Source organism: Micrasema longulum, unplaced genomic scaffold (genome assembly GCF_059751315.1).
Source record: "Micrasema longulum isolate JH-2025_06_02 unplaced genomic scaffold, ASM5975131v1 h1tg000197l, whole genome shotgun sequence".
NCBI classification, from domain to species: Eukaryota; Metazoa; Arthropoda; class Insecta; order Trichoptera; family Brachycentridae; genus Micrasema; species Micrasema longulum.
Window position 1 is genome coordinate 499,195 of NW_028277402.1, and position 24,742 is coordinate 523,936.

The 24,742-nt window shown below is 31.5% G+C and overlaps 1 protein-coding gene across 1 annotated transcript in view; it reads right to left on the reverse strand.

The window, feature by feature from the left end:
* Window positions 1–3,220: 3,220 nt before the first annotated feature.
* The window catches only part of LOC148283792 (sensory neuron membrane protein 2-like), a 55,042-nt gene continuing 33,520 nt past the window's right edge, over window positions 3,221–24,742 (reverse strand). Inside the window, exons 7-9 of the mRNA XM_088243233.1 lie at window positions 13,622–13,740; window positions 11,745–11,870; window positions 3,221–3,477 (exon numbers count right to left, since the gene is read on the reverse strand). Coding sequence (XP_088099359.1) covers window positions 3,310–3,477; window positions 11,745–11,870; window positions 13,622–13,740 — 413 coding nt within the window. The 3' untranslated portion in view covers window positions 3,221–3,309. The remainder of the gene's footprint in view (window positions 3,478–11,744; window positions 11,871–13,621; window positions 13,741–24,742) is intronic.

The following is a 24,742-nucleotide window of genomic DNA, read 5'->3' on the forward strand; positions in this document are numbered from 1 at the left end:
TACTAATAAATTAAGCCGCAAAATATTTTTCAGTATACACTCACTTAAAAGGTTGCAAAAATTCTTACCCGTTAATACAAAATGCACCCTTGTACAAGCATTACTATTACCCATTCTTGATTACTCTAATGTTTCCATGACTGATTTAAGCTGTGAGCAACTCGATAAACTTGAACGACTTCAGAATACACGCATAAGGTACATTTTTGGTCTTAGGAAATATGACTACATTTCTGATTATCGTAGGCAACTGAAATGGCTCAAAATTAGACAGCGGAGAGACTATCCACTCCCTCTCACTTCTGTTCAATGTACTTTATAATCCTAACGCTCCTATATACCTGCGTGAAAATTTTCAACGCTTATCAGTTCATGGTTTACCTCTTCGTTCTAATTCTCAAGGCACTCTCTTAATACCCATTCACAATCCCTCTTTCTTCTCTAACTCATATAGTGTCCATGGGGCTCGACTGTGGAATCATCTCCCATCCACCACCAAATATGTTACTACATTATCTCTGTTTAAATCACGTCTGAAGAAACATCTCCTTTCTCTTCCTTAATCTCTCCTTCTTTCCCTTTTTCCGTCGAGTAATAGTTTTGATTTAAGTTAATTTAAAAACAAATACGTTTATTTCTATTTTTTTATATCTTACGCTTTTTAATATTTTTTTTTAGTGAATATCATCTGTAACTTGAATTATAAAAATAAAACTTTTATGTTATTGGTTGGTTGGAAGAAATTGCCACTTGGCAATAACCCCGCCAATGTACAAATAACATTATGCACAAAAAGTTAAATCAATAATAAAAATAAAAAAATCATCAAATAACAGGTCATAAGTCCTTAAAATGCCTAGACTTCTAGATTCCCTTCTCAAAATTTTTTTTCTCTGTTTCAATGGATTTCGAGTACAAATAAATAATATAGTGCAACCGTTTGTATGCCTTTTATGTTTCAATTTAGTTATTATTTATTTGATTTCTAAAATCAATTCGGCTCTTATTAATTTTTACTTTTAGATTTAATGTTATTATTTTTTAGTCTTTCTTGTTTTGTATTGTATTGTTTTTTTCAACCATTGTAAAAGCCTTATGGGCTTTTCAATGATTGACAAAAAACACTAACAGTACCAAACTAGTATCGTTACTAGGAAAACAACAAAAATGTAGAATTTCGTGACCATTTTTTTTTAAATCACATATTAAATTGTTATTTTTTAATACATTTTCAAATTATGCATTCACATACTAACTTAGATCGAAAGCGACATCTGTGTTTAATTTTTAAAAATGCAGAAACTGATGAGGCGATATTAAGATTTGACGCAATTAAAGTTTAAGAAGATTGAGAAAGATGGCAATAAACTTATGAATTTATTTTATTACCTTGTGAAAAACCATAATACTAATTTACAGCGCAATCTTCAAAAATGCTCATGTTCACTTTTGTTAAAATCTAGTAAATGTGACTTTTAGTTTCTAAAGTTTCTACATTAAAGCAAAACAGTGAGGGACTTGACCAAATTTATTTTATTTTTATTTATTTTTATTGAAATAAACGGCACTTAATGCCTTTTACATATTAGTTACAAATACAATTAAATATACATACATGTAAGCATAAGTAATACAGAGCATTTAAAACAATACTATTAATTAACAAATTAAGAAAGTCAAAAAAATATAAGTTAGATAAAATAATAAAATATTACCAGTTATAGAATTATCGATAAAAAAAGATAATTTGGAATCAGAAATACTTTGAACCAGTTAAAAAAAAAACTAAGAAAACAATTTTGAATAAAATAAAATAAAAAATACATGAATTATTATTTAAAACTAATACTTAGGTAAATAGTATATATTTATGTATAAAAATATATAATGACAATATCGATGCTCTAAAATAAACGTACAAAATTATTTTGAAAAAAAAAGACTCATTTTTAGACATGACCACTTTTAAAGATATCGCGGCAGAAAGCAGTTTTAAAATAAAGGCTTCTAGTGTTTATACGAATGAAAATTGTCGGTTAATATTATCAAACAATTAAATTACTCTATCATCATCATTATCATTCCCTTTTCGCACCTAACGGTGCGTAGGGCACTGCATTGGTACACCAATCGCAGCTTATCTTAATCATTTTTGTTACATGAAGGTAAGATGATTAGTCTTACGCTTCAGGTACTAGTCCCTGGGACTATGAAATATTCTGGTGGGAAAACACCCTTCTAAATAAATATTTCATATCAACCACGTCGGGAATCGAACCCGAGACCTCTCGCATGGTAAACAAACATGCTGACCATTACACCAAGAATCCGATTTAAAAAAAATATGAATTCTCATGTACATTTATTGCGCGTACATTATTTGATAGCGAAATATGTGTATAATTTCATTAATATTGAAATATTAGATAGATAGTAGAAAATAGTAGATTATTAAACTAAGCCAATTTTTTTTATGTATCGTATTATCAGCGCTTTAATTTTTATTATTTTTTGTATTTTTTAAATTACTTTCTTCTCGACGAGTTTAGTTGATTCGTCAGTTGACTTACCGTAAAACCGAAATCTATTACAACTCATAATTTATATTTTTATTTCATATTTAATTTCCAGTAGGGCTGAACCTCCTCATTGACAAATCTAGGATTAAGGTAAATGTGGTCGTTAACACTTCGTTGAACGGTCTCATCATCATTTGGACAGTTGTTGTTCTGGGAAATATAAAAAAAGGTGCAGGTAGCTCAAAACCCGCCATGGCCCGTGAGGATTTGAGTGAGTTCAAAGCTCATTCGCTGCTTTTTCCTGATATCAAAGATAAAAGGAAAAAATATTTTTGTTACCTGTTCTGTTATTTCATTCAAAGAACTTTTGTTTCAGAATTGCAGAGCCATGTTTCTAATTTTTCTTTTGGCAAAACTAAAAGGAAAATCGACAAAATCGGAAATTGTCCTTTTTAACTTCCGGAGCATTTTCATTTGTTATTTCGTCACCTAGAATTTTGTTGTTCATCGTATATATCGAACGGGATAAACGTATATGTTTCAAGGGTAAAATGTATCTTGTATCGTCTTGAATAAATTTATTTCTTTCAATACAATATATGGACACAGACCCAACTCCTATAAAATATGTACTAGTTTTTTAAATGTTTTGAATCAATGAAAAACGAAATTTGATTTTTAATGTAATAAAACCTTTATAATTTTTTTTGAGACAGTGGACATTTACATAAATATAAATAACAGTAAACGTTTTCATTGTTTTTCAATTTTCCTTACTGTCATTTTCTCTTCAGACAGTTACCGCTTTTTTTCTCTTCATCATGAAATAAATAAATCCAGCTGCAATTAATACAGCTCCTACGGATATGAGTGTCCATTTAATTGCATCAAGAATCTTCAGAATATCAAATAGTTTTTCATTAAGGAGATCCACCATGTCGTCCGGCAATTCAACTCCCTAAAAATAAAAACAGTATTTTTGATATTTTATTTGGATAATCGTATTTAGTACGTAACGTGAACCGCCAATGGAGATCATAAGTTCTACAAATGCCTACATTTTCATATAATCATTCCCTTTGCTGCTCCCAATGGTGATAGAGCACAGCATTGGGGAATCAAAGTATATTTTAATAATATTTAACATAAATGTAAGGTAACCAGTCTTACGCTTCAGTTGCCAGTCCAGAACAATGAAAAATTGCAGTATAAACAATCCTAAAAAAAATATTTTACGTTCACCCTGCCAAGAACCAAATCCAGGACCTTAAGAATAGTGGGCAAAAGCGACAGCCACTATTCAAAGAGGCGGTAGAAAATTAAGAAAATAAGATTGAGGTCGATGCAGCTGCTTCGATATAAAAACTGATAGAATTGTGAATTATTCAAAAGTTTTAGTAAAACTATCACCATCATTACCTTTCCCGCATCTAATGGTGCATAGGGAATTATATTGGGACGCCAGTCGCAGTATATCTCGGTTGATTTTGTAACATGAAGGTAAAGTGATCAGCTTTACGCTTCAGGTACTAGTCCAGGGACTATGAAATATTCTAGTGTGAAAACACCCTTTTAAATAAATATTTCATGTCAACCATGTCAGGAATCGAACTCGAGACCTCTTGCATGGTAGGCAAACGCGCTGACCATTACACACGAGGCCGATAAAAGTATTCATTATTTTAGATCACATGAATTTGAGCCAAACCTTAAATTAAAAAGACATAGAAACACAAACATGTTAAAATACAAGATTCAATAAATTATTCGTTATTAGTTTTGATTGATTACCGTAAAAAAAGGTTTTTTTTTTGCATCAAAGGTTCTATTCACTTAATTAGCTAATTACCAGAAATTATCCTGACGAAATATTTCTAATCAATAAATAATATCTTCATAATTGGTTTGAAATTCCATTATTTAAATATATTAATATATTTTTTAAAATTTGACATCTGAGAATAAAGATATTTTAAAAATACATATATATTGACGACATCAAATAATCAAAAAGCAGCAATTATGTTTTTTTTTTTAATATTTTTTTCTTACATTACATCGCAAACAAACATAACATAATAAAAAAATCTCACAAAGGCATAGCTTGTGGAATTTTTTTCATACAGCAAGTACATAATAAAAAATACACAGTAAAAATATTTTATTATAAGAAACAAAAAATAAACCCAAAAGAACAAATGAGAAAGCCATGTTTCCCAAAAAACATTTTCTCTAAGAAATTTTTGTAATTCGTTTATTTATAAAGTCTTTAGAATTGATTATCTAGAGACATTAGAGTTTATATTTTACGTACATTTTTGGATAGATAAAACTTTCATAACTGTGTTATACCTGACATTTGAAAAACAACTGCTGCATTAAAAAAAAAGTAAAACTAAAAAAAATTTTTTTTGAGTGAATTTGTTGGCGACGATTTTTTTTGGCGACGCACCGCATACTGATCCAATGTGACTGATCCGTTACGCTTAGAGATAAAACGAGCCGTCGAGTTACAAAACCCGATGTGAAGGTTTGTTCTATTTTAAAGAAAATCATAAAAAACCTTTCAATCATTTTTATTCCCAGATGTATAAATATTATATGCATACATGTACTAAATAATGGATTAATGAAAAAAGTATGAGATATTATTGATAAGAAATATTTTTTTGTTAATTGTCTTTATCAAATGACACACCTCTAAGGCAAAAATTGTCTAATCGCATTTGCCTACCGTGCAAGATGTTTCTGGTTCGATTCCCGGCATGGTTGACATGAAATATTATTAACATATTACAACAGAGATGACGAACATTTAAGATAAGGTCTTGAAGTCTAGGCATCTACAAGGCTTATGACCTGTCAATGGCTGGTTTAAGTGGCTTCATCTCTGTTGTAATATGTTAATATAAACAGCTCCACAGGGAGTTGAATCCAGTCCTTGTCTACAAAAATTTGGACAAACTCAAAATATTGTTGAAATATTATTTAAAGGGGTGTTTTTCCACGAGAATATTTCATGGTCCCTAGACTGGTACCTGGTGCGTAAGATTGATTACCTTACCTTCATGTAACAAAAATGATCAAGAAACGCTGCGTTTGGTGCACTAATCCGGTCCGTCATCTTATCATCATCCTCATCATATGATATATATATTCTCAAAAGTCCGCTCCCTAGTTGGTTAATATGGTATCCACAAAGAGCCTCCACGCATCTCTATCAACTGCCAGCTCCTGTGCGCCATCCTGATGCCTTGTAAAGTAGGCAAGCGCGGTTAAGGCTCTTAGGGGGCATCAGCAGTATATAGCCCAGCCAACTGAATCGCCTCCGTTTGATGACAGAGTTGTCACTGAATTTGCTGCGTCTGTTCTCTTATTACTTTATTCCTCACAAAGTCTAACCACCGCACACCCAAGATTTTTCCTAGACACCTATTCTCAAACCTCAGTATTTTGCTGTTTTGGGCCCTAGTGAGGTGCCACGATTCGCATCCCTAGAGGAGATTAGGTGTTATGCAGGCGTTATATAGGCAGCGTTTGGTTTTAACTGAATAAATATTGGCAAACCTTAGCAAACTCCGGTGTTGACCTCAAACCAATATGTGACAATAATATAACGTATGAATATAGCGTATGTTGAAGATATGGTCCTCCTCCGTGACCTACCAGGTCTAAAGCCCGCCTGGTTCTCTCTTAGTACTTGCATACTGGGTGCTCAAACTCTTTGTAGTATTATGCTTGCCAGTACTTTTCCCGGTTCACTAAGTAGCGTGATGCCACGATAGATATCACAGTTCAATGGATCACCCCTTTTATGCAATGCGGTGATCTCCCCTTTCACCCAGTCCCTCGGGCACCTCTCTTGTTCCCACATTTGGGTCATTAGCGGGTGTAAAGGGCCAATAATGCATATTCTGTTGCTTTTGAGAATATATATCGTCAATTTCTGGTGCTGTTCCATTTTTTAAGCATGATACGATCTTTCTAATTTCAACCAGAGTCAGGGAACCATCAGGAATGTTGACTGCCCGCAGAATGCTTGATGCAGCCTTTATGGAGATATCGAGGGTGGAAAGATTATGGAGGCGGTTAAGTACTCTCTGGAAATGACCACGCCATGTTTCCTTTACGCGGTTTGTGTCTGATTTGATTATCTTCACTATCTCTCAGTGGCTTAAGTTTGGCGCGTTCCTCTATTTTGGAGAATATCGTGGAAGAAAAACGGAAGAAAAAGTTCTGATTTCCCCACTCCGCTTCACTAAGGTCTACAGCGGTAAGTTGGTCGTCAATCAGCCAAATGCGTTGACTGACCTTTTAAATAATCCCTTATTCTTTCAGTTTTTATATTCAGCTGCGACGACTTAAAAACTTATTTTCTTACTTTGTATCGCCTAATTTGGCGCGTTCGCGTACCACTCTTGAGGTCTTGAGCTCGATTCCTTGCAGGATGAATTTTAAATATTTACTAACGATTGTTTGAACTATAGTATTTCATTGTTCTGGACTGACACCCGAAGCATCTTACCTTCATGTACCTAAAAGATGATCGAAATATGCTACATTTGTTTCTCCAATGCCGTGCCATATGCATCACTTGATGCGGAAAGGGGGATAGTGATGACTATTTTGAAATATGCACTGTACACGATTATACATGATTTTTTTTTCTCACGGCATTTATTTGTTTGATTTAAAACGACTTCTTTACCTGTATACGTGTCATAGATTTTGTCATTAAGTTGCGTGTTGACATTAAAAAATCTTGTTTTTTTAACAATTGGTGCGTCATTTCTATAATTAAAAATATAACGTCATCAAAAAATCGACATGGAATTGTCGGAGAATAAACAACTAATTGATTAGTAAACCATTAAATATAAAAGAAGAGTTAAATAAAAATATTCACTAAATTTGGTTGATTATATTAAATTTAAATTATTTTATTTCCTTTATAATACATTTATAAATTTTTTAAATAAACACATCTGGGGTTGCCCCGCGTCAGTGGCAATAAATTATAATAAACGAATTTTTTGTACAAATTTTTTTATTAAAAATGTTTTATAAACAGATTTTTAAAATATAAATAATATAAAAATATAATAACAAGGCAAAAAGTACAAATGGAAAAAAAAGAGACGATATACCGCACCATAAAAAAAAACAATCTCTTGTACTTGATACGAGATTACATCGCACCTTTAGGACAAAAACGACTAAACTAAAAAATTAACTCTTTAGGAAACTGAAAAAGAAGAATGTAAATTGTGACACCTTCGTATTCTTTCGTCGATTGTTTCGTATTTTTTGAAGTAAGCACCAAACTTGCAGTTAATAATTATACCAAAATCATTCAGCTATAAATCTATGAAAAAAAAACGTAATAAAATTAATTTTTTATAAGTGTAAACAAGATATTTATTTAATGAGCCATTAATAGATTGAAAAAAAACAAACAAACACATGCACTTTGATAAACAAGATAGTGACATAATTTTTATTAGTTCAGGTCAGGTAACCAAACACATGTTTTCATTTATTCACGAAATAACATAAACTTTTAAAAGTCACTAAGATTATCGGTAAGTCGGAACGAAACAATCACAAAGTTAAATTGGTCGTTTTGTTATTTTTTAAAATAAAGTAAAGTTGCCATTTGTACCGGAATAGAATCGGCTCAACCGGTTTTCGGTAACTTTGTGTTTGTCTGCGTTGCGTCCTGCACACAGCAATCTAAACACAACACTAATGGCGTCACTTCCGTATTGACACGGAACATAAATTCTTCTGAGTAACAAAGAGACCGATGTAACGATTATGTCCTATTCCAACCTGAATTTTGCCGTTTTTAAATGCAGAAATATGGATAATGTTCATTGAAGTCGTTTTATGATGTAACTCATTTTCAGTTTTTTTTGGGTTAAGTCATTTTCGTTCTAAAGGTGCGACATGTTAAGTAAATAAAATACACAATTAAAATATGATTAAATATTTAAAGGTATCATACAACATTATATGCATAATTATATTATCTTTGCAAGTATGTTTTTACAAAAAAATGTATTTAATAGATAATCTTTAATTGGCGGATAATTTTGATTTATTAGTACATATTGTTTTTTTTTTTGTAAAATCTGTCGTTTTCTTAAAATAAATATGCCCTAATATTTTCTAATGGGTACCACATAATATCTAATCACAATGATTTTTAAGGGTTTTCGTCATCATGAGATGGAAACATAAATTGTTCAAGCAAGCCTAAGTTAATATTTCGTTCGAGAATCGAGCCCGGGACCTCTTGCATGGTAGAAAAACGCGCTTGCCATTATACCGCTAGGCGGACAAGACGCCTCGGTTTTGATTTCAGACATGGTTGACACGATATATTTATTTCAAAGCTGTTATTACACTTAGATATTTTATAATGGCGGCCTCCGTGGTGTAGTGGTCAAGACGCTTGACTCACAGACGGAAGGTTCCGGGTTCGATTCCCGGTGAGAACACAAAAATTAAATGTGATTTTTCTCAAGCCTGGGTGTTCTGTGATGTAATTCACCGCTGTATTTGGGCCTCCTGGCCTGTTGTGGTGCAAAAATAAAATAAAATAAAAATAAAATAAAATAATCGCCATCTTACTTAAAAATGATCGAGATACGCTGCGGTTGGTCAACCGGTGCAGTGCCCTATGCATCATAAGATGCGAAAGGGAAACAATACCGATAACGATATTACATCGTTACAATTTAATCATGCACTCGGGTTTTCAGGGCCATACCGTGAAACTTCAAAAGAACATTTTTTTATAATGTAGATATTATATTTTTTTAAATACTGTTTCGGGTGAAATTCATATGATTGAATTATTTTACCTTCATACTAGGCAACGCCTGAAAACAATTTTCAATTTGTATACCTACTTCTTCTTGGACCAGATTTTTAACTTCACAATCATTAACAGATGGAAGAATCGAAGTAATATAGATGTTTAAATATAGGCAGAGTGGTAAATGTTACACAGTGTAAAGTGGCCACCCAAACCAGCCAATGACAGGTCATAAGCCCCGTGGATGCCTAGACTTCTGTTTTCCCATCTCAAAAATGTTCTTTATCTCTGTTGTATTATGTCAATTTAAAAAAAATCCTAATCATTTTATGCAACGTCGTATGTTAATGTTAAAAAACAAAAAGGATTAAAAACGTATTTGACCAACGAAACAATACGCACCGGACGCAGACTAGGTAAGCGGTTTGGTATGAGAAGGGCAGGAGTTCGTAAAAGGGATGCTTATCCGTGACAAAAGATTTTCTCAATTTTCAAATTAAAACATTTTTTTTTATAAAAAAATTTATTGTAATTGTAATTATTGTAGTTTTTGAAAAAATCATTGGGATTTTTTACAAAAAAAACAATAACGATTGTTCCTTTTGAGTCTCGCGGTCTGGCCCTGAAACATATTTTTATGCAACATACTGGTCATTTTAAGAAAAATAACAAAAACTATTTGAAAACCTGATATTTGTTGGCTAATGAATAACTTCTGGCCAAAAGTAGTAAGTGAACTTTGAAAACCACACGCAGGATTTTTTTCATTAAATCACGATTTTTGTATATCTTATACACGCTATACCTATACATAGGGTTGCCAACTCAAGCGACCGAAAATCCGGGATGTAAAAAAAACTACGTTTTATCATGTTCGTGTTTTTTTTTTAAAAAAACCTAAAAAGTAATTTATTAGTAAAAAGTCAAAACGAGGTATCTTTTCTTAAAATTGTACTTTTTCGATTAGCCACAATAACATTATAAAACTGTGTTCTTTAAAAATGCACATCTGTGAATTTCATTAGCCGATTACGTCTTTTTGACATACTACTTTAAAAACACGTTTGGCTGCGGCATTTGCTATTGGGATTAATTTATAAATTCAACTTTTTGTAAAGTTTCTTTCCCTACATTCATCTTCACAGTGTTTTGCATGATTTACCCAACGTCTAACCCATTTATTTCTCTCGCCACAACTTCACGAACTTTTTGCAACAAATAGTTATTATCATAGGTATATGCATAAATCGACTCTGGGCGATTTATGCAAGATAATAACTAAAAAATGGATGGAGAATTTCGTAATTTCCGGGAGAATTTTGGGAGGGTTGGCAACCCTAGCTATACCGCATGCGGTGTCGAATGAGGAAGCAAATATACCTAAAATTAATCACAAAACATTGACCCTTAGCATATTATACCTAAAGATGAGCCGTTAATTTTGAATGAGGAATTAGTTTAATGAGGAAAAATGTTTTGAGAAACACAACCAAACAAAATCAACCGCGTAATCTACTCGAACTTGTAAATAACCGTTCCTTTACAGAATATATTTAAGCAGCTAACTTACTGCCGTACAACAAGACCATTTAAAGCAATTGCGGAATGAAATTAATGTTTGATAGAAGTCAGAGGAGAAGACGTAAGAATTAAATATACATAATGAGAACTCCGAAAATTATATTTAAAAAAAACTGTCAATGAGTTAGCATTTTCCATTTTTCAATATACATACTGATTTGACAAGATCCCAAATACCAATTTAAAATCAAGAGATCGAGTGATTATTGGTAAAGGTTAACAAAAGCCTTATTAAATGTATTTATCTACAAACATTCGGACAAACTTAAAATATTGCTGGTTAACACAAAAAATTGAAAAATGTTTTCAGGCATTGTCTATCTAGGTAACATAATTCAGTCAGACGAATCTTGAATCTTACACATCAATAAATGTTTCAGCTTCACAAAAATTAACAGATTGAAGAATTCAAACATGGGCAAAATAGTTAATGTTACACATTGTGCAAAGCGGTCACTGAAACCAGCCAATTATATGTTATAAGTCATGTAATATGTTAATTAATGAAAGATTAAAAATAATTCGGAAAAGAAAAAAACGACCATTGTAATATGAGAAAAGAAATGAATAAAAAATAGGTTTTCATTATTATTTTTATTTTTCAGTTCAATATTAATTTTTTTTTGTTGACTTGTAAACTTTGTATTATTTTGTTTAATTTATTTATTTACTAGCTTAACCGTGAATAAAATAAATTATTATGCTTTGTACGCATTACCAAAAAAATACAGCGTATACTATGTTTCTTTTAGTGTATTATAATCCTCACATATGTTTTTGTGTTTTATCATAACAAATTCTCAGTAAAAAGAAAATCTTACCTCATCTACCCACAGTATTGGAAATAGAGTTGTTTTTACATTTTCCATCATTACAATTTTGGATACATTTCGCAGAAACATGTTAAATTGCACCCTTTTTGCCCCTCGAAGTGGAGATCCTGTATTCTTAAAAAATAATAACAATAATTAAATTAATACAATTTTGTTTTTCACCAGTATTTTTTCTTCTTCCAACCGGTTTCAAAGCTACGCAAGCTTATAAAAAGTATTTTTGTCATTTTGTTCTTATTAAGATAGAAAGTAATATACTACCACAATAAATAAAGCAATCCCACCTTAACAACGGAGGCGGATACTTTTTATAAATCAATTTATTTCTATCCAAAATCACTCGCAAACGAGTGGAGGCGTATTAAAATAAAAATAAAATTTTTTTTATTTCTAAACGATTATCTAATTTCCTACCGTCAAACATTAAACTTGCATCCCTTCCAACATTGTTAAAAAATTACCATGATATGGCTTCTAAATATATAAAAAAAACTGGCGTTTACTAATTAAATTGTAGTGATTTCCGTTCAATCTACATTGGAAAAACTCAAAGAAACTTTTATACTTCAGTGAAAAAACACGTAAAATACATAATAAAAAAAAACTGAATTTGCAAACCATCTGATAAACAATAATCATTTTTTTTATAAACCACTGAATTAAAATTTCTTCATATTAAACATTAAATATTAAAATTAGACAACTTGGAAATAAAATAAGCGATTCATAATAAGAAATCAATAATAAATAACCTAACAAGAAATATTTTTTTTAGTCCACTCCTGTCTAGTTTTAAAGATCGTGTCCATCCCACTTCACGCTTTTTATCTTAAAACAAGAACAACATGACAAAAATATGAGACTTTTTAGCTCCATATGTGTCGACGTAATAATTAGTAATCACTGTCAAAATAAAGTAGGATAGAACTCATTAGTTAAGTATATTTATTAATTTATTTATTTGACGGATTTATGCAGTTCATTCTAACGATGGTAAATACAATTTCTTATAACAAATACAGGCACTAGTAAAATAAAATACAACTAAATAAAATTAAAGTTAGGACAAAAAAAAATAAAAATTACTACCTCATGACAAGATCTGGTCTATCTTAGTGAATTTTTAATCTATAAAGACTTACACCAAAAAAGTCCAGATCTTGTCTCGAGTTTACAATACGACACAATCGGGACATTAGTAAACCTTGATAAAGAAGCTTGCGTAGCTTTGAAACCAATCGATAGAAAAAATAAAAAAATAATTGGTTTAAAAATATTGTTTTCTTTATTTATTTTATTATAACGATAACCACAAAGTCAGTGCTTCAAATGTAAATTTCGTAAAAAAAAGTTCATTTTAAACATGAAAAATACACCTTCTGTTTAACAAGAAAAAAGTTGTCAATGCGACGCGAAACAGTGCGTCATTCTTTCTTTTCTGTTAGATGGTTGTGAGCGAGGCGGCCAGACGTAGTCGGCCATTTCCGAGATTAGGGAGCCGGAGGAACTAATGATTTGAATTTGACAGGTTCCCTTGTCGCATTATTAAATTGTAATTATTTATCTGATATATTATGATACTAAGAAAGCATGGGAACGGCCATGCGGACTTTCATGTTCCTCATTCTCATATATCGCCTTGATGGGATATAAACATAGGGCAGACTGATTGACCTGTGATTTGATAATAATGTCCCAGCGGGAAAATGTCTTCTACGCCGTCATTTCAAACCACGTGTTCCTGTGAAGAGTGGTTGCGGAAGTCCCATGAGGTTAGAAAATAGGATTTTTATAGTGACGTCATAAAACGATGAATAAGTTTAATTATAATTTTATTAAAAAAATTATATCAAAATTAATCTTACCGGTTCCAATTCAAGTGAAGTTTGATGAATATCTACATTTGGTTTCATTCCATCAACTCCATTTTGATAATCTTTGTCTGCCATCAAGAAATGAGGGAACGATAATACCATGTGAGCGTCTGCAATAATTCTCCAAATGTACAATATTCCTGTTATTAAACTAAGAAAAACAGCATTCTATTTTATTTAGTACTCTTTATTATTATTTTATGTTTTTCTTTAAATTTTAAATTTATTTTTTATCTTTTTATTTTCTCATGTACATTCGAAATTATATAACTTCAAATTACAAAATAAATATAACAGTGTTAGTCACTCTCCAAGCACAAGAGCTAGTCTCTTTTTTGAAAAATTACAGTTACAACAATAAACAATTAAATACTAGATTGTAATAGAAAAAAAACATGCATCATTTAAAAAAATGTCTTTATTAATTTAAAACAATAAAAAATACTCTTAATTTTTAATGCGAACATGCTGGCTTAGGCAAAAGCACCCAATGTCACAAAAGTAAACAAAACCAAGACAAAACCAAACCTCACCCACGTGATAAAGGTTTCAGCTCTTTTACTTCACAAAAGTCAACAGATGGAAGAGTTCAGAAAATGTGGATGTTCAAACATGGGCAAAATGGTGAATGTTATACAGTGTGTAAAGTGGCTACTAAAACCAGCCAATGACAAGCCATAAGCCCTGTAAATGCCTAGACTTTCATATTCCCTTCTCAAAAATGTTTTCCCTATCTGTTGAAATAAATTTAAATGAAACCAAGATATTTTAATGTAAAGGTATTATGTAGATGAAATAGAAAAATACCTTAGTTAATTATGTTTTTTTTTAGCGAGTTGGAGAGGTACATGGGATCAATATTTTTTATTGTATTAAAAAAAAAAAAAAATCATTGACCAAACGTTTACATACTTGATCAATATTTATCAACTCCTTTAAAACCACGCCAGCTTGACGATATAAAGGGAGTGATGACACTAGTTATATTATGTGTTATAAAGTGTTACCCAGTAAAAAAAAAAGTTTTTTTAAGTAGTTTTTTTTTTCCACTAAAAATGATGTTTTTTTCTACTAAAACTAAAAATAAAACAGTACAAAATAAAAGTAAAGATATTATTCATTTTTAGAAAATCAAGAAAGGGTCGCATTTCTTGATTTACTGACATACATTATACATTATAATAAATCTTGTAGAATCCACAGAATATTAATAATTAATTACAAAATCAACTTCATAAATCACATAAGTTTTAGCACGATAAACCAGTTTTTTTAAAATTATAAATAAATACATTATTCATATATTTTTTAATTAAAGCCTTCAATTTTGATGAATAATACAGGTAAGTATTCATCGATTCTTGCATTTGAAAACACTGCCGCTTTAATTTTTAAACAATTGTAACTTTTCATTCACATAGTTATGTTAAGTTATTTGAAAAGTTTTTAGCTTTTGTATTTTGATTACACGTTATGTTTTAAGAAAAACCAGGAACAAGGTTTTTTTTATAATATTTTTTATTTATGTGCTATTTACAAATTTTGTATTTATTATACCATTTCAAAAGTTTTTTTGTAAATGAATAACCCGCTAAGCCTCTATTTTAGAGGCTAGTTAGCAGGAAGGAAAGTAAATATATGAAAGGAAGTTATGAATTATACTCGTATACCACAACACCTAGACCAATTGAGAAAAAAATCTTTGTTGGATTGTTTTTCTTGAAACTGGCGGAAACGAACCCGCGACGCCAGTTTCACAGTTGGCGGCCTCACCAACTGAGCCACGACGCCTTTTATTATTAGTACTGATATTTTTTGTCGCAACCGGATATATTAAATCTATTGGTAAAGTAACTTAAATTTAACCTTTAAAAAAATATATCGAGATCATTTCTGAAGAGTTCTTAATCGGATCGAGTATTCCGCAGGCAGTCAACATTCCAGACGGTCCCTCGACACTGGCCAAAATAAAAGTAGCCGTGCTTTAGTTAAAATACATCCGGAATATTGTAACATCACTGGCATTGATGGTTTTTTGCACTATTGTGTTTAAACCTTCTTGAACGCGACCCCTTTACGCCCCTCGGCGACCCCCGAGGGCCTAAATTTTACTATACTACTCGTATGTCCGCGACGACAATGCATTTCATTTTATTTCTATTGAGACCAGTTTATTATTAATCAAGAAGTCGCGCGCAAAGTAGAAGAAGCCGCACGATCTATAAAAGATTCATACGGCATGCTTAAAGTGGAATTCCATTCTCATAAGATTGTCATTTTTTGAAAGAAAAAAGAATATATCCAGAGCTGGCAAAGGAAGTTTTGAAATGATTAGTGTCACCAGCCACATTCTACCTATATGAACTGACGTTCTTTTCAATACAAAACATGAATACTAAAAAGAGAAAAAAACTCAAATTAGAAAATTTGTTGGTTATTTGGGTATCAAAAATATAACCACGATTCGACAAATTGTTAAAAAATAAACAGGCACAGCTTTCTCTCTGGAATTGTTGTATTTTTACTGTAACGTAGGAGATAAAACCTATAAAACTTATGTCAAAGACGCTCCTTCTTTATTTACATTCAAATTTATATTCACTTCCTGAATATTTTAGTAAAAGGATTACAAAAAAAGATGCAGCACAGCTTCTACAAGTTGCAAAATGGCTGCTGAGGACAGGCGGAGTTGGAGGCAAAAGTTAAAGGAGACCAAGACTCGATTAATAATATATTATTTTTTCCTTTCTCCTCCAGCTTTCCTGTCCTTTGTTCATATACCACTGTTTTTTTTCAAATTGAACGGTTTGGGTAGGTAGGAAGAAATTACAATAAGGTAATTTGCTCGCCCTTATGCAAATGTATGATAACTGTAAATAATATATAAAGTGTTTAAATTATTTTTTTATTTTTTTTTACACTTAATATGCTATTTATCTCTCCGTTTCAAACAACAAAAAAAATACCCAGTGAACGAGACCAGTTACAGTATTATTTGTTTTACACATAACATGGTCTGGGCAACTTGCAGAGGTATTAGTATGCAACAGAACTGCCACGTGACGTTATGAAGAATAAAAGTTTTTTTTCAATGAGGAAGTTCAGTTCTACGGAAATTCGGATATAAAAATGGTTTGTTACGCCGTAAAAATTGAAGCATTTTCTTTTAAATGTATGAAAAAAATAATAAAAATCATCAACTTTAAACGACGTCACAGGTTTTTGTAAATCAACCAATGATAGAGTGTTGTGATAGATATCCAGTTTCCGGGGAGCCAACTCACCAATCAGGACAACTCACCGAAGAGAACTAATGACATCACGCGTGGAGTATTTAAAGGTTACAAAACTTAAAAAATCTAAGTGATAATAATTATGTCTGTATTGTTCTTGTCCCATAGAAGGGAAGTAGAAAATTACAAATATAAATAGTAGACTAACTCGAGAGAACCACGCGCCGACCATGCCATAGGACCCGTTTCGCCTGCTCTAAGGTCTGAGAGATTGTTAGGACGATTAGGGTCTTTGCATAGGATTGTTTCCACTGTTGGTTTAATGGTTTTTGCGAGGGATTCAGTATTATGACGAGAAGTAATTTTGTCCGAGTTTGACAGGGATCATGTAAGGATCTGTGTTAGGATTTTACCAGTAGTGTCTTGATAATTTGATGTTCCTCTGTGATTTGGTATGGATACGTATTGTTTTTCTTCTGTTGCTTGAGTGCATGTTGTAAAGGGAAAATTATTCTAATGTTTCCTATGTGTATTTGGGTTTTTGTGTCGTTGTTTGATTTGTTTGTATTACTACGTTCTTCTACCTTTCCGAGGCGGGATCTGGAGCGTGCGGCCGCGGTCTCAATTTGGAACAAACACTGTATTCATTCACTGTCATACTGGGAAATTAGAAAAAGGTGATTGTGCTGACCATGTGTATTTGATTGATCACAAATTGACAGTACTGCAGTGAGGGGTACAATGAAAGCTTTTAAAGCTTTTTTGTTTTGTTATTTTCGCGGTTCGATTGTAAAAAATTATTAAATTTTCGCTTAATTAGTTTGAAATAAAATTGATAGTGATAGGAGAAACTGAAGAAAGACACAGGTCTTTATGAACAGTTTCGGGAAAGGAGTGGACCCTTTCATTGTAAGGGATATTAATACGATACATTTACATTAATAGTCTATTAACAAATAAAAAAGCCACTGAACAAATTTGTTGGTTACATTATATAGAATAACGAAATAGTACCTTTGAATTTAAACTTCGATATTTTATATCAGAAATACAAAATGCATATATTTCCCACAGCAGAACAAACAGTACGAGTAAGATAAAACTGTCAAAAATCCAATTTATGAGTCTCTGCTGAAATATCAACACACTTAGATTTGGTATTCACAGGATGTAAAATCTTGATATTAAATACATACTCCTTTCTATGATAAAATACGACAGCGATTTTCAAAAATTGTTATAAATTACATTAAAAAATATTATAACTTTTTGAAAACTGTAATGCAGCTGTTCATATTATAATTTATTTATTTGTATTTGGGAAAAAAAATACAGTTTTGACATATATTGTATAAAAAAAATAAGAATACATATGAACGAAAATTGTGAAAACAGTCAATAAAAATTTTCCACAGTTGTGTAAGATAAAAGCAACTGACAATTATTAGGCACTTAGAAACTTGCAAATAAAATAAAAATACATATACTTATTTACAGTTATAAAAATAAAGTTAAAAGAAACTAGATAAATTTAAATTTAAAGAATAAGAAAAGAAAAGAGTTATGTAAAAATAATGTAAAAGGTACAAAAATAGAATAATATAATAATGAACATACGAATACATACATACTTACTGACATATATTATCATTGGAACATAACACATCATTAAATTATTTAAAATAGTTTTTAAACATTTTAGTTAATCAGAGGCGAGAGAAATGCATAAAACTGAATAAATTATTTATTCTAATAAAAACCTCAAAATCGTTTGGCATTATCTTTCGCCTTTGAACCACGGAATTATAATTTCGCGTACGGATATCAAGCTTAAGAACATAATATATACTTTTGCTATCGTTATTTTAATCCTATAATAAAATATTTTTATGAAGATTAAAATGCAAAAATACTGCTCACAACAATGTATTTAAATTACCAGGGGGGCGATAACAATCGGAAGATACAGAAGCCGCCATACCTTGATACAATAGATAAAATATCGACCGTGTGTCTTCGGGCTCTGGGCTCCGATTACAGTAATCGGGGTCCAGAGGTACTTAAGTAGGAACTCGTAACCGTTCTCCACGATACAAACATCTATGCAATGGAATTGACAAAAACCATGTTCAAGTAATCAATGTTTGCTTTATTTGCAATTCATTCATTAATTTTAAACCGATTTGAGGTGGCTATTTTTTATCACAAAAGCCTATTTAAAATACGAAAGAGGAATAAGCCAATTTAAATTTGACATTGAGCGCGGAGTAAAGTTTGACGTTTAAGACAGCAGCAACACCACCATCTTGCGGCTAATTTTGTAAAATTCAAGGTAGTTACAGCGCATACCCACGTCAGATCATTTGTTGCAAATGTTGCTGTTTTACGAAAAACAAAAAATATCTTTTTTTTTGCGTCGATAGCAATATCTTTCGAAAACACGCATCGACTGGTCGGTAAAGCCAGCTTCGTAATAACGAGGTAGATAGAGATATTATAAAAGTCAAGTATACCATTTCGAAACATATCGATGAACATAGTGTTTGTAGTCGTCCCCCAGAACGTTAAGTATTAAACAATTTATAATACACAAACGTTGATGTTTCAAATAAGTACGTTCTAATTGGATTATTTACAGATTTTTTATTTATTATTAATATTAGCGTTATCGACTTCATGACTATTCTTGGGCAAAAATCACGAAAAAGGTAAGCGTTTAGACCGTTCGGTAACCATGATTCGATTCCTGGCAAGGTTGTTGAAAGGTGGTAAAACACCGAAACATTTCACTGTCCCGGGATAGGCTCCTGAAGCGTAAGAATTAACACCTTACCCTAATGTAACAGATGGTCGATATATGTACGCTGCATTTGAAGTACCAATGCAGTACCTTATGCGCCATCGGGTTATGGTAGGGTTATAATTATGAGGGGTGTAATTTGTTTGGTACTCGACAAAAACAATTATTTAAAAAATAATTTTTGAAAATAAATTTTACGAGCAGGTCTACTATTTTTTGGGGATTTTGTTATTATTTCTATTGATACTATACGTATTTTGAGATCATTTTTAATAATTTCTAGTTTTATTTTTTTATGCAGGTATTAAACAATATTTTTTTTATTATTATTTAGTGGTACTCTTTTATGTTCTCATACAAAATGCATAAACTTTATTAAAATAATTTGATTTGAATAAAATTAAAATAAATATATTTAGAAGAGTCTATGCATTAACAGGGCTAATGACCTGTCATTGGATGGTTTTAGTGATCACTTGAGACCCGTGTATCATTCACCATTCACCATTCACTATATAATTTATGTTTGAACATCCGTATTTATTCAATTTATATATCTGTTGATTTTAGTGAAGTTACAAAGCTGAAACATTGATTTGGGGGAGATTCTACTTATTTATTTTACTTAGTTAACCTCTAAAAAAAATGTGCTATTGTTTTATTTATTCTAAAAACATGATTATGAAGCACGCTTCTGTTGGACATGAAGAAATAATGTTAAATGTGCATGATAACCCTTTCCTGCCCGACGAAACATGGTATAAGTCATGCCAAGTAATTAGCCTATATCTAAATACTTGTAATTATTTCTTATCGTTTTCTGCCCGTTTTATGCTCATATTTTCAAAATGGCGGTCAGCGTTGCCAACCCTACGGATTTTTTGGTACATCTACCGCTTTTTGGAGCAATCTACCGATCTAACGAATTTGATTGTAATAGTCGCCCTATACCGATTAAATTCACGCCCCTCCCTTCATCCCTTCCCTCTTTGTTCAACTATTTCTCCCACAACGTAAAACATTTTCATACTCTTATCGATGAATATTAGGTTTGCTTATTAAAATGCATGTCATGTTGGCTTTTATATTTTTGCGTTCTTATGATAAACTCATATATTTTATTTCGAAGGCCATTTTTAACGAGTTGTAAATAACTCACTATTAGAAAATAGGAATCAAGTTGGGGTAGAGTGGGATTCAAACCACGGACCTTTGAGCCGTGAGTCCGAGACACTAACCACGGGACCACAATCTGATTTTTGTGCAACAACTATGGTGAAGATGTATAGTGGGTTTTGCATGTTAATTTAATTGGTGTCCTGAAAAAGAGATAAGGTAAAAAGACAGACCAGTGAAGTTTTCAAATAATAATCGTACATATTGAATTATGGTACATTTTTAGGTGTGCCTGCGATATGTAAGAGGATGTGTTTGTGACGTTTGTGTGTATTTGTATGAGGGTAAGTTTTAGAGTGTGTGCATCATTAAAAAGTAAGTGGGGGTATATCGTTGCCCGAGATAATAAGTTTTAATTAAATAAATTAAAATTGTATTTATTTTTTATTTAACTTTTTGTACATAATGTTATTTGTACATAGGCGGGCTTATTGCCAAATAGCAATTTCTTCAAACCAACCAATAAAATAATAGTTTTATTTTTATAATTCAAGTTACAGAACATATTCAATAGAAAAGAAAGATTAAAAAGCTAAAGATATATAAAAATAGAAATAAACGTATTTGTTTATAAATTACCGTAAATCAAAACTATTACTCAAAAAAAAAGAGGAAAGAGGAAAGAAGGAGAGATTAAGGGAGGGTTTATGAAGAGATTTATGCGGCAATGATAAGAATAATTGTTTGAATAAATATTAAAATTTTGATTATTTTTATTTTTTTATATCCACTTACTACTCAAAGGGACCCGCTAGTCCCATAGTTTTAAAACCAAAATAATATAATAATAAAAATTCATGTCATCTTGTTCAACTTCTAACCAAACCTAAATAACGAAAAAACATTTGAAACAAAGTTTTTTGATACCTTGGGCAAGAAAGGGTTAAACGAATAACGCAAATGGATTATTTTACGATAGACAAAATCTAGTAATTCTGGTTTTAATGTTTTGTTAATTATTACATAGTCTGAAAATAAAATTCAAATCGAAGATTAATCCTGATGTAACAAACCTGATAACATTACGCAATTGAAATAATAATCACAATAATAAATAAGGTGGGTACAGATATACACTGGAACGTTGTTTTACACGGTTTCGAAATAAAGCGGTCTAAGAATTTAATTCAAATGTTTTTGAACATTGATTTAATTTAATTAAAGAGTAATATAATAATAGTATTCGTTATTGGAATGCCTTTCAACGCTCTTTTGCTCATTTGGCGTACGAGTATAATACACATAATGTCGTCGCCGCCTCACCCCCGCCCCCGCCCGCGCCCGCGCCTGTTCAGGCAAAAGTCATAACCCAAAAACACATAATTTTGATAAATCGCAATTTGTAAGCTTGAAGACCAAGGAAAAATGAGATTTTCGGAGGTTCGGACGTACACAATATAATTCAGTCAATTTAAAAAAATTAATTAACGTATTCCTTGTGATATATTAAAAAATATCTTGAAAGTTTTAATGTGGCAATATGGCTAAATTTTGGTTTTTAACCTTTGCTGGTTTAAAATCTGGAATCCGGACAATGCAAGCTGAGTTATTGAAAAAAATGAAACATTATAGATTTTTTAAATGTTTTAATACACTGTAATATAAAGAAAAACAAATAATTCGGATTTACGCAACTTTTTTTTAACTAAGCTACCTTGGTGATATTTACCTCTTAAAGAAAATGTTGCGTTTCGGCATATTCAACTCGAAATAGTCATTTTTATGGTTAGTGATTTTTGCCTGAACGGTGACGATATACGAGTTATGATAGTGACATTGAAAAATCGTTATTACGATTTTAATGTAATGCAATATTAAACAGTAAACAATTAAAAAAAATTGAGATCCCGAATTCATTTTCATACAAGAAAACCTATCCAGTACCGATTTGGCCGACACCAGACGACAGGTAGTAGGCGCCGCGATTCTAATAGCAGGCACACTTTTACACGTTGTTTTATTATATTGCCGTGTACGTGAGCAGCCTATTGTGTGTGTGAAATTGTTTTCGAGCTAGTTTTCGTTTTATTTTGAAGAAAAACGAAAGGTTATGGTATATTTTTTAAATTTTTATTATTATTAAAGTTATGTATAGAACTTGACGTTATACGACGGTATTATTTGCAAACACGGCTCGTTCCAATATACTTATATTCTAGCATACGGCCCTCATATCTAAATAGGATAAATGTACAAACTATTTAAAATGTAGGTATGCAAATTTAACTATCTCGAACTACAAGCATTCGGATACATTTGCAATTATATATTCATTTTGAACCCGACGACATTGATAAATCACACAAGGTAATGGCTCATGCACCCGGGCATGTCTCTTTCTGGGCTGGTATTCCTACTTACAAACAAAAAAACCGTCACACCCTTTCCTCTTAGTCGTAGACAGAGAGGATAGAACACCACATAAATCTGTCTGTGCATATTTCACTTCCTCATGCACGCACGATGATTATTTTGACTTTTATCTTGTCCATCTTCAAGTATTTGATGAATTTTACATGGCATGTATTTTTTTGAGAGAATCTTTCACATTCATGTTGCTAATTTTGCCTCTTGTGAAAAACATTTATTTTCTTAGGTTGATTTAAGTACTCCGTTCACCCTGATACTCACACTCATTCAATAGTCTTTCCACCCCTAGTAAACATACTTCCTAGCTACACCAATTCTTCTAAAAATATCATCGTTCACGGTGATCTCACACTTAGTCAATCTAAATACTATCCTTACTTTTTTGAAATTTTAATTTTACAAATTAACTTTTAACTGTGGGGTCCGAAAGAAATATCCGTTCCGAGGGCCTATTAAATTAATTTAGAAGTTCTATCAGTTTATTGAATTTCAATTAACTAATAGAACTACTAATTTAATTGTTGATTTATCTTGAATTTTGTGGTCAATTCTAAGGATATATAACTTCGTGTCCTCGAATTTATGTTAATTCGAGTCGTCAGAATTGAGTCATTTCAACATTTCCCAAACCACAAAAATATCCTTAAATATCGATGGCACAAAGAAAAAATGGGAAATACCTTTTCCATTAATATTTTACAGAATTATATTATTTTTACACCAACAAGCTACAGAAAATGGCTTGATGGGATTTCAGTTAAAGTAAAAATAAGAAAGTTGAAACGTTAAAAATAAAATTCATCAGATAATTCATGAAGATCTTACAATAAATCTAATCATAACCCTAAACTCAGCATAAGACAATTATTGTCAATACTTTCACGAAAAAATAAAAACATGCCATATAATGTCTACAAACAATGACGATCTCAAAATTCCAAAAACTATTATTTCTAATATCGATTGTGAAGTTCTTCAGTCTAATTTGCGAAAAAATAGAAAAAAAATTAAGATGGTAACTGTATAGTCTTTATTTTTTTATGTCCAAGCGTTATTTTTTCAGAGCGGTTTAAAAACGTATACTTTGAATTGGCGCCAAAACGACCATTCGGATGCCGAATGGGCTTGTGACGTCACGCGTTACGAATCTGACTGACCGTTCAAACAAATTCATACGAATCTGTATAGCCTACGTGTTGTTTTTGTTTTAATCGGTTGTTTAACACTGTTTTAACTAATTAACGCGCATAAAATGTCTTTAGTTATAAGAAAGAAGTACTGTTTAGTTCCGATGTGCACAAACACTACGGTGAAGAGGCCAAATAAAGCTTTTTTGGCCATTCCTACTACCTAATGAAAAAATGCGGAAAAATATTTGAACGCATTTGAACGTTATGAAACGAGATATTAAAAAAAAAAAACAAACCACCATACTTTTTTCTGTAGGTCTTGTTCAGTACAAAATACTAAATTTAATGATGCAGTCTGTAGACTATAAAAATTGACTAACAGTAGGTACCTACTGAAATTAGC